General features: G+C 36.6%; 1 protein-coding gene across 1 annotated transcript; it reads right to left on the bottom strand.

The window, feature by feature from the left end:
- LOC123669341 (polycomb protein Asx) lies at positions 1-9,128 on the bottom strand. The gene is made up of 7 exons (XM_045602947.1): positions 6,818-9,128; positions 6,662-6,730; positions 6,452-6,525; positions 5,942-6,369; positions 2,394-2,610; positions 1,587-1,697; positions 1-701 (listed from the first exon to the last, which is right to left on the bottom strand). Exons 1-7 carry the CDS (start codon positions 8,850-8,852, stop codon positions 555-557), a joined length of 3,081 nt encoding a protein of 1,026 aa, XP_045458903.1. The 5' UTR covers positions 8,853-9,128; the 3' UTR covers positions 1-554.
- Between the last annotated feature and the right edge of the window lie 2,929 nt (positions 9,129-12,057).

The raw sequence follows: 12,057 nt of genomic DNA, 5'->3' as shown, positions 1-12,057 counted from the left end.
TATTATTATATCAAATATAATGTTTAATACGGAATAAAATTGTGCTTGCATTTATATAGAGTTTATTACATAACGTTAACTTTTTACTTTTAATAAATTGTGATATATGTTTATTTAACAAGCTATGATATTGCTATAATGGAGGTACAAATAATTCCTAAAGTTATAAATGTATCCTGTATAAATATCTTTCTATAATTAGACTTATGATTTAAATACTTCTGACCAAATGGAGCACATGTCAGTCCCTATATGTAAATGTTCCAAATAATTATATATAATATATACAACATTATAGTTTAACATTAGAGTCTTAGAGACAATATTGATGGGTTTGATAATTCACTGTTTTGATTGAATAAAAAATAATGAATTTTCACACTTCTAACAGATAGCACCACCATTCCTACAAGCACATTCCACTGTTTCAGCTGTCACTGGTATGGTCACAATCACTAGACACTGTAGGTATTTTTCATGAATGTGTATGTGTGCTTGGAATATAAAGTTGTATCTGGTACGGCAAGATTGGGGAGATACGACCATGGATGGGGTCAGCGTATGAGGCAAGTAAGGCAGAGTTCTGCGGAGCCGATGCAGTCATCGTGGCAGAACGCACCGCACTTCTTGCACAGGATCATAGCACGCAGGTTACACACGCATGCGTCGTCTGCACCCACGCTCCGGCAGCGAGTTACATTCTGCAATTATATGAAAATAATTTTATGAAATAAAAACAATTTTTTTTATAATTATTAATCAAATAAATCAGTTAATATTCGTTTTCTCGTAGTCTAATAGAAATTCTAGAATATTCTTAAATAAATAATAAAAATATTCTGTTTGTAGTAAGAAGAAACTGAAGAAACAAAGACATTTCTGTGAAGAAGATAGCTATATAAATTAAGAAGGTAACCTAAAATAGGTAATCTTTTAACTGGGGTAGGGCACAGCAGGAATTTCCTGCTCAAAATATGAAGCAGCCCGACTGGGGTAGTACCTCGACCTTAGAGACGATCACAGCAAAATAATACTGTTTTCAAGCAGTATTGTGTTCCTGTTGGTGAGTAAGGTGACCAGGTCTCCGGGGGGGGGGGGGGGGGATTGGGTCGGCAACGCGCTTGTGATGCTTCTAGTGTTGCAGGCGTCTATAAGCTACGGTTAAGCTCTTACCATCAGGTGAGCCGTACGCTTGTTTGTCGACGTAGTGATATATAAAAAAATAAAATAAAAACCAACTTTTACAATATGTTGTAGACACATATGCCTACAAAGAGGTTAAGAAATTTTCTATTTTCAATATATGAAAACATATGGCTTGCCGATTCTTCTCTGCAGAATCTACTTTTCAAATCAATGGTAGCTTTACTTTTAAAAAATGACAATTCAAAAGTGCTTTAGAAGCCTATTTGAATAAAGTTGTTTTCGAATTGAAGAATGTATATTTATTATTTCTTTTAATTTATATAGGATCACCAGTGTTACACAATACACCTAAGTGTTACAATTTCTTAAGGTTAACACCATGTGCTATATTAAAAATACAAAGTAAGAAAAATAATAAATTAATTCAATTGAACACATACTACATTAGAGTTCTGATTAGAAGGTGGAGCACTTGACGCCCTGGGTGCTACATTGGGTGTTCGTTGCACAAGAATGTACTGACTCATGTTGTTAGATCGATTCTCGTTCATCTAAAAATAGAATCAATACTATTAAACTGAGAATGTAAGGAGTATCCTCAGCAGCAAATACAATATAAGTAATACTTTTATTGTAAAAAGAAAATCATCGAAACAAATTATTATTTATATTAATTATTTATATATATATATATATATATATATATATATATATATATATATATATATATATATATATATATATTCGTCGATATATAAATAAAAAATTCGTCGTTTATGAACCGATTTTGATAATTATCAAAATCGGTATCAAGTCAGGATCTGATGATGAAATCCCAGAGAAATCGAGGGGAACCCTCGAAAATCGTAGTGATGACTAGTGTGTTTGTTAATTTTTTTCGCCAATTTACGTTGTATTACTTGTCTATGTAATTGAGGTCGGTTTTTTTTTTTCATTTCGTACAAACACAATTATTTCAAATAAAATGGGTGATAAGCTTGATTTATATTTTAATATTACTATAAAACTTGTTAGGTCGTATAAAAAACCACAGGTTTTAGTTACTTAATTATGTATATTACACCGTCACCGATGTCAAATCTAAGGCTACTCAAAACATACACATTACTCTATCGATAAACTATGTGTATGTTTTACTAATGCTTACATATAGAAACTAGCTTACGGAAATTCTTACATCTTAACAAAAGTAAAAAGAAATATTTGTATAATAGTATTCTCTTTACCTCGGTATGAGGCATAACAGAAGCAGGTATCTGTCTGACGAGTACGGGCGGTGGGGGGCGCGGAGCTCGAGCGGGTCTCGTGAGCAGCGCAGGCGGCGGTCGCAACTGACCACGGAGGGCGTCTCTATTTGGACTGTTCTGAATTACCGCTTGACATATCTGATAACTACGCTCCAGGTTTACAGCACCGGGCGGGACTTTGTTAGAGCTGCGAGTCCTAAAGAGTGGTAAAAATAATAAGTAATAATTTCTGTAAGCTACAAGGTATTTGAACAATAGCATCAAAAATTCCTCCCTTTTCTTCCTGTGGGTGTCTCAAGAGACGACTAAGGGATAACACAGTTCCAATACCACCTTGGAACTTAAAAAGCCGACCGATGACGGCATAACTATCCAACTGCTGGCTTTGAAATACAGAGGGCGAAGACGGGCAGCAGCGTCTTCGGCGCGACAAAGCCAGCCCTACGGTCACCAACCCGCCTGCCCAGCGTGGTGACTATGGGCAAAACACATGATTTCACTCCATTTTTGGCGCGAACTTGTGGAGGACTATGTCCAGCAGTGGACTGTAATAAGCTGAAATGATGATGATGATCAAAAATATAATAAAGACGAATTTTATTAAAGTCATAACTGTTCACATAGGGTTTTGCTTGAAAAAAAAAATGCATTAGTACGGTTGAAATGTAGGCGACATTGCCCTTTTAGATTAAACAAGCTGATGACGATAGATAAGCAATTTCCGAGTTGACGTTAAAAATCTAAGATCAGGTTATTATAAGATATTTAGTATCTTAGAAGTCTCCTACAGGAGTATTCAGAAGACTCCTACTAATTCACTGTGTAAAAATTGTTCGTTTCTTGTTAAGTACCGAAAAACTTATACGAGAAAAAGAGATTTTTGCTGAGATGATGCCTTTAAAAACTAATTTGTATACAACGGACACGTCGAAAATTCCCGTTTGGTAGTGATTTTTGTGCCTTGACTGTGGCAAAATATGGTCACATCCTTCTCCTTCACCCTTGAAGCTAATTAAAAGATGGTAATTTCTTTTTTGTAGCATTTATATTCTGGGGCAAAAGGATTTTTTTAAAGTACAAGCTTTTCTTATATTGCCTTAATGGCAATAATTAAACGGTTATGTTAGATTAGTTTGTGTATCTGGATTCAAAGTTTACAAGAGATGGAAAGTGTGAGAGTGATATTGAAAGAAGAGTGAACGCAGGAAACAGGGTGAATGGAGCTTTGCACTCCTTTATGAGCAGTCGGAAGGTGTCTAAAGTCAAGACTCGTTTGGCTGTGCAGGAGGGGGTGTTGGTTCCGACACTAATGAACGGAAGTGAAAGTTGGATATGGCAGAAGAAACATGAAAGCAGAATAAATGCAGTTGAGATGAGAGCGTTAAGAAGTATGTTAAAGTTAAACTGAGTGACAGGATAAGAAATAGTAAGATAAGGAAACGTTGTGGTCTGAAAGAACATGTAGTGACAAAAATTGAGAAAGGTATGCTCAGATGGTTTGGTCATGTCGAAAGAATGAGTGAAGAACGATTGACGAAAAAAGTGTATAAGGCGAGTGTGGATGGATAGGTTGAAAGAGGTAGACCTAGGCGGACGTTCCAAGCCAGGCCCTTGGGGCCTAGGCCTCAGATTTAGGTCTGGGCCCTGGGCCCCAAGGGGAGGAGTTGCTGGACTTCTACCTGGGCGCGTCCCCCGTTTGGCGGATAGGGGAACGCCACCTGCGGTTTAACGACTGCGGGTGGTAGGGTTTTTCGGACCCCCGCGGACCAAAACCAGACGATGCGCTCCGGTTACCGCTCTGGTTCTCAGAGTAGACTTGTGAGCTCAGGTGTGTTGGCACGGAGGTGCGGAGGTGTGTGTGGCGCTGAGACGGCGCGGAGACGTGGGGTTCGGGTTTTCCTTCCCCCACGCAGTGGACGAGGTTCGCTCGCCCGCTCTAAGGCGCGCAAGCGCATGCCGCCGGGTAGAGCTGGGGCCCTGCAGTTTCTGCGGGGCTGCTAGGTGCGGCCCGGTGGCCGAGGAAGGGCTGGCCGTCACGGTCGCCCGGACTCAGAGGGTGGGACAGCTCCTGGACCTCGTCTCCCTCCTGCAGACGGAGGGATCAACTTGGAAAGGTTGAGCGTCCCTTCCGACGGGGCCGAAAGGCCATCACCGGGGGGCGTCGTGGTAGTGTGCGAAAGCAATCCCATGGCGTCCCCACTAAGGTGCCGGCGGAAAAAAGATGCCGGTTTTAGTGGATAGTCTGACATTGCACCGCACGCCGGGAGTTCCACACTCCCGTCACATTAGTATAAAAATAAAAGGCGGACGTTCTGAGACCAAATAAGGGACGTCTTGAAAAAAGGCCAGGTCAAGAGTACCCTAAACCAAAGAGCAGGTATGAAGGGAATAATGAAAGTGGAGGAAGCGAAAGTATGTAAGGATAGTAGCAAGGGGAAAGAAGTGGTCTCTGCCTACCCCTACGGGAAAGAGGCGTTATTATATGTATGTATGTATGTTTCGCGAAGAAGTCGAAAATTGCAATTGTAGGCGATGAATGAATAATTTATTGTGAAGACTCCAAAAAACACATTTAAGGCATCTTACTCCTTTTAACTAAGAGTTTATATATTATGTAGACAAAATATGTAAAATTGACAGTTATTTTACCACACTCTTAGTGCATAGATACCATGATCTTATACACAGGTCGTGCAACAATAGTAGTGGGAGTACGTCGGCTTAATGGTTGCGCTTTTCTTTTCAATTTACGGTCGCCAGGCATGACGATAAATTACGTTTTAAGATATAACCAATTACAATGAAACATTACTCCATATAACCAATTACAATGAAACGTTACTCAACCGGCGTGCGCAATGCGCACCGCACACATTGATAACAGTGACATACAGCTGGGTGATAGATACCAGGGTCTTATATACAAGTCAGGAAACTAAGCTCAATTTCAATGGTGAGAGATTAGTTCGATAAGGTCATAACTGTTCGAACGCGTCAACGCCGCTGTACGTCACTGCTATCGCTGTGTGCAGTCACATGGTGCGGTGGTGACGCTTAATTGTAATTGGTTACATTGACGTTTCATTAAAATTGGTTATGTTTAAAAAAATAAATGCGTGACGTGTGGTAAAAAAAGAAACAGATTGCTATTCTGTCTTCGTTGCACAGCACAGCCAGTGATCGTCATGCCTCTGGCGGCTGGCCCCCACCTCCGTAGTTGCCAGACCTGTGTATAAGACCTTGATAAACACCTTACAAGATATTTCGCCCGTCAGGTTTTTTAAAAATCTAATCATCAATCAATCTCTCATATTAATATTAGCTAAAAACTTCTTCATACAATTTATAAAAAGAATAAATCTATATTCATTAAATATGTTCCTTTTGAATTGACTAATATAAATTGTTTAAACATTGCAACAGGTAATTAGAACATAAAAAATCATATCAGCATAGTTATAAAAAAATCTTAAAATTAATTATTTTCTTATTCCTATCTGAAGTACGTAATTAAAACTTCAATATACCTGTTTGATTCTTTTCCTGATTTTGACTTTTTACCAGGTATTCTTACACTTTGAGTTACTGTAGTAGAGTTAATTGATGGATTGGTAACTGTAGTGCTTGAAACCAGACTGGCCGTTGGTTCACACTCTTGTTTTACCAAAACATCTTTCATTGACTGGCAGCTCTCAGATGAATTTGATGATTCCATGTTATAATTTGTCTCACGATCGGTCTTGTACATACAATTTTCATCATTAACATTAACATCTTCCATGCTAGTTTTAGAGTCTTCACTAACATACTTTGTATTATCCATATTAATATTTGCAAAATTTTGTATTGTAATCGCATTTTCATTTTGTACCCAATCGCTTCCTGTTTTCCATGACACTACAGAATTTTTAGGTTTTGCTGGATCTTGCAAGTGATCATCAGGATACGAAACCCCCTACAAGTAATGTGAAGGGCAAATTTTATTTTGTAATAACATAAAAAAAATATGACAATAGTGTTAACAACTGAACACTCACTGAGGTGTTTGTAACTTCCATCATTGGAATAGGTGGATTTTGTGACATTGGCATTGTTACAACAGCTGTTACATCTGTAATTTATATAATTATTTGAATTGAAGTGATTATATTTACTCAAATTGTGTTGCACTTACCCCTCAATGTTCATGTAATTTTATGAATGATCTTATAAATCTTTCATTACTTTTTAATAAGGAAATTACTTACTCGTTTCACTCATATATGATGTTAATTCCATTAGATTACTTTGGGGTGCATACTTGACATCTTCATTTTCTATAAAGTCAATTAGGTTCCATATAGTAATGTAAAAATTTGTTTATATAATACAAAACACATCTTGGGCTACCCTATTATACTTACGAGATGTCAAAATTGGTAATCCACTGGTCTCTAATATAAATGATTCAGCATCTTTGAAGTGTTCATCGTAATAATTTGGAACTATACCATCATTGTCTTTGACTTTGATGTCAATTTTTTCAATACTATTTACATTATCTTTACTTTCCGGGTGTTGCATTGATTGTTGTGCTGAGTAATCCATATCCTCTATACCTTCCATTTTTTCACATGTGATATTGTTGCTTATGTGTGTTGGTGACTTGTTATTCTGTATGATATCTGTATTGTAAGCCTCTGTCACAGTTTCTCTAAATCCAGGAACATATTCATTTTGACTATTGTGAGCAGGTGATTCTTTAGTACTGTTTTGTTTACTAGCTGGTATGACTTCATGAGTTTCTGTTTCAATATTTTCATATTCATTTGTAACATTATCTAAAGATTCAGTTACAAGTGAGACATTGTTCAAATGATTTTCTATCTTTAGACTTGAAACGGAGGACACACTACGTTCGTCATACTCATAAATAGAAGCAGTGGCCTTACTGTCTTCACTGTTGGTATCACCGTGATCCTGACCTGAATATAGATTGAGCTCCTTATTCTGACCTACTTGTTCATTGTTGTAAGTATTTTCTACATCAGATCCATTATTATTTTCAGGATTTTCAGTCTTCATAATTACATAGCTTGTATTATCAACAGCATAATCATCTTCATACCTAAGTCTTTTTGAAAACTGATATTCGTTTATGTCATTACTTAATCTTTTAGTTGTCTCTAGTATATTGCTTTCAGAATCTGTAGTTTTATCTTCATCACAATCTTTCGATGCACTAGAGTCTTCAATTTTAACAACGCACATATCTAAATCTTGTTTAATTTCATTGCCAGATTCATTATCCGCTAACAGCAAAGGATCTACTGGTGTTGTTGATATGGATTCCTCTATTCTAGTTATAGAGGAGGAATCTGAGAAACTAAAATCCATCTGACACTCAACATAACCTTGACTTTTAACATGCTTAAGAGGCAGTAAGCCTGGTACTGGTTGAGATGATTTATTATTAATGGTGACAGAGTCTTCTTCAACCTCTTCAGCCTCTTTGGCAGAGGACCTAGTTACTGCACCAACAGACCGCAATCTTTTACTGGAACTAGAAGATTTGCTTTTCTTTATCTTTGGGACAGTGCTGCTACTAGTTATTGAAGCTGTAGGTCTTAGTTTTATTGTAGTTTTTAAAGATGGTCTCTCTGAATTTAAATTCATAGAAGACTTTTCCTTTTGTGATTTTTCTCCCCAATATGGTTCAAAATGTTTCAACTTCCAAGGATCAATTTTGCTTTTTTCTTTTTCAGCTTCAGTTTTCATTTTTTGTTGATTTTCAGGAGTGAACTCTCCTCCTGATAGAGATTCTTGCCATTCCAAACATGCTCGAGCAAAAAACTCGTTATTTAGACTAGATGAACTTAAACGACCCGAAGTACTTGGTCTGTCTACATTAGGTAGCAATTGTCCTAATTTATACTGATATAGAGGAGGAAGTAAAGAAAATGTATGTTTATTTAAAAGAGCTCTAATATTTGTGTTAACTAATATAGAATCTGGAGTTTCTAAATCTATGCAACCTTCTCTTGTTTGTTGTAATTGAGCCGCAGTTGACAATTTTTTGCTACTTCGTTTTCTAGGTTTTATACAAAAACCTGGTATACTAGCTAAAATCTCACGCATAGTAGACGGTTTCTTGGTAGATGAAGAACTTGTTTCGGAACAGGATGCTGCTGCAGTCCATTCTCGATTTTCTGGTGGAGGTGGAGGAGGTAATGGTTTGACTATTATTCTAGGCAATGGTCTAGAGTGGTTGGAGCTCTTTTTTCTCCGTTTTGATTGTTTTCTCGAGGAGTGTTTACTAGACTTTTCACCGTCTTGCGGAATACGGATAACCGTGTACTGTTCGTTGTTGTTGCATGCTAAGTATTTACTCTCAGACGAATTGTCTGAATAGTCAACGTCATTATTAACAGGCTCCATTGGAGATACATCCAACTCCATTGTGCCACCAACGTGCCTGGCACTGAATAATCTGGTAATAGAAATATACAGCGAAGAAGTACTTTATGCCGCAGCCAATCACTTCTTCAACCCATAGTGTATTACTTCATAAACTTCGTATATAATAACTATTTCAGGTGGCATACTAAATATGAGTAGCATTTATACATCACTTATTTAAAATAATTCAAGGTTAAACAACATAATATTCACTCCTTTTAACAACAGAGAGCGAAAATCAAAATGTCACAACAACGCAGAAAATGGATTCCGCTAAGATACGTTCCATTGCAAGTAATTTATTTAACGTATTTTGTTGTAAATAAAAATATTATAAATGAAAGTTAAAATCCTGTTATCACAAAGTTAATAAAATAAAATTGGAAGAAAGTTGCTTGTAAGAAATCATAATCATAATAATCACACTTAATGTGATTTGATCCATAGTTTAAGGGCAAAGAGCAACACGGAGGGGAGTAGCCATTTACAGGCGTTCGCCTCTGTCAAGGTATAAGGCCAAATGGCCATATGCGTACAATAAAACTAGTTGCAGCTCACTGATCACTAGACTAAATCTAGTTGCGCGATTGAATCAACGTCCTTCAAAAAATGATAAATTGTTCTGTTTTTTGCTGCAAAAAGAAATCTGCCATGTCAAATTTACTAAAACATGGCGTAAGTATACTTACCTTTATACGTAAGTATTTTTTTATAACATTATTACTTGTATACTTCTTTTAATCCTTTTTTAAACTTAAAAATTACAAATATTATCGGTCGTGTTGACTCGATTTGTTTACCAACACAGGCCGCTCGCCCTCATATAATATGCGGATCGGTCGAGCGACTGATCGGAGTCTATTTCCGAGAAGTCACTGTCGCCGAGCGATAGTGTTGTTACCGGTTTGTTTGTAGATGGTTATCGATAAAAACGGCAAAGGCAAAAGAGGAGACAGACCGTTTTTGAGGTTTTGATTTATTTAAAGTATTATGTTGCTAGCTTTTTTTAATAAACACAGTTATATAATAAAATTGCATTAAATTAAATATAATACACGTATTATGAGTATTAAGACATTTTACTAGAATTACTTAATGTGAACTTCGACCATAATGTTTTATATAAAAATTTGGCAGGTTTTCTAAAAATCAAAATTTAAGGGATACATGGAAAAAAATGTAATAACAGACTAACCTGGAAGCCCACAAAAAATAGTGTAATTTGTTCAGATCATATCAATACCACTAACTTTTGTAAAGTGTTGGCGAACAATAGAAGGAAATTAGTTGAGGGCACCAAACCAACACTAACGCTACACTGTTTTTGTCCCGTAAGTTTTTTTGTCTCATGTACAAGGTACAATACAATACAATACAAATACTCTTTATTGTACACTATCAGAGAAAAATTTTACACCGTAAAAGAAAATATAGACATGTACAAAAGGCGGTCTTATCGCTAAAAGAGCAAATGAGAGAAAGGTAATTAAGATATGGTTCACCTTAGTCATAGTAGTGAAATGAAGCTTAGATTTATCAACTTTGAAAATTAACAATGTTAAATCCATCCTTTCAAAGTCATCAACAAATCATTCAATCTAGCAGATGACAGGCTATCATCTTATGATGCCATTAGTGCTACGCTCCGTATTCTTGATTCGTTGACATCACAGTGTACATCATCAACACCTCAAAATGTTTGTTAACTTTAAATTGTTTATTGTAGACTGGCATTGTTTGACACAACAACGTTGCACCAAATGTATTGTGACATAATTATAATAGTTAGTCATATGCTGTCGCGACACTTTTTAACCGACTTCCAAAAAGGGAGGAGGTTCTCAATTCGACTGTATTTTTTTTATTTATGTTAATTCAGAACTTTTGACTGGGTGGACCGATTTTGATGATTTTTAATTTAATAGAAAGCTGATGTTTATCATGTGGTCGCGTTTAAATTTCATTGAGATCTGATAACAACTTTTTGAGTAACCTTTGATAACGCGTATATATTACGTATATTGTATTACTTGTCGATGTAACTGAAGTTGTTTTTTTTTTTTCGTTTGCGAGCAAATACAATTATTGTAGATAATGATGTGTTCTACAAAGTCTTACTACATTATATATTTATATTATCATTAGTTTTTGCAGTGCACGCAACGTAAGGAATTTTTTAGGTTATTTTTTTTATCCATGGGTTACATTATTGGAGTTTTAGTAAAGATCCCTAATATTTTTGAAAATATAGTATAACCTATGTCGCTCAGGGATAGTGTAGCTTCTCAACGGTGAAATAATTTTTTGAATCGGTCCAGTAGTTTCGGAGCCTATTCAATGCTAACAAATAAACAATCAAATGTTTACTCTTTATAATCGTTTATTTTACATGAAGGTGTTTGATTTGTAGTATATAATAAATTAAGTCTATTTTTATAATAACATCTTACCTTTGTATCACTTTAAATACCTTATTTCCCTAACCGAGTACTTGAATTTATCGATAATGCATATCGACAGTTGTTACAACCACGGCTGTAAGCAAATTGTCAGTGTAGTTGCGGCGTGTCATTATACTGTAATGACACAGAATGTATCTATGCGTGTGTGACAAATGTAAGTGTGTTTTTAATTTAGTATGTGTGAGTTTCGTAGTGACAGACGATTATTTTTGTGTGGGAATTAGATAAAGTAAGCATGTGTGTAATTTCCCTCCGCAAAAAATGCCAGACAGTTTTGTATCAGTAAAAAACGCTAGGGCTACTCCCCTCCGTGTTGCTCTATAGTTTAAGGGCTACCATTCACAGGCGCGCCCATCCGCCGTAGACAAATCTGAATTGTGTGAATGTATTGGTTCTCGGTTCCGTGCGTGGCTCACGGCTCGGCGTAGCACTTTCCGTCTGGTGACGCGAGCCCCGAGCTGCACCTCAGCCGTGGCGGAGAAGTGCACAGATTTATCGGTGAACTTGTCAGTCATTCGCCATCTCGCGCTAAGTGTGTGCGCGCAATTTTGTGTTGTTTGTTCAACTCTCGTCATGGCGTTTGACCATTACAGAGAGTTTTGGCAAGAATTTATTCTGCTGTTTAAAGAGAAAACTCGCTTATGGAAAGTAAAAAGTAAAGGGTACCATAATAAGCAACTTAAGCAAGTGGCGTACGAATATTTTGTACAGAAATGCAAGAAAATATTTCCACAAGCCACCAA

The sequence above is a fragment of the Melitaea cinxia genome, chromosome 3 (assembly GCF_905220565.1).
Source record: "Melitaea cinxia chromosome 3, ilMelCinx1.1, whole genome shotgun sequence".
NCBI classification, from domain to species: domain Eukaryota; kingdom Metazoa; phylum Arthropoda; class Insecta; order Lepidoptera; family Nymphalidae; genus Melitaea; species Melitaea cinxia.
Note: the sequence above shows the minus strand (reverse complement) of the source record. Positions and strands in the feature narration are given on the sequence as shown.

Bases quoted from the DNA above. Each gene is read 5' to 3' on its own strand.
- LOC123669341 (XM_045602947.1), bottom strand. From the start codon at position 8,852: ATGGAGTTGGATGTATCTCCAATGGAGCCTGTTAATAATGACGTTGAC. The intron at 6,370-6,451 runs GTGAGTGTTCAG...CATTACTTGTAG, and splicing joins TGGAAGTTACAAACACCTCA to GGGGTTTCGTATCCTGATGA. The intron at 1,698-2,393 runs GTAAAGAGAATA...TTCTATTTTTAG, and splicing joins CTGTTATGCCTCATACCGAG to ATGAACGAGAATCGATCTAA.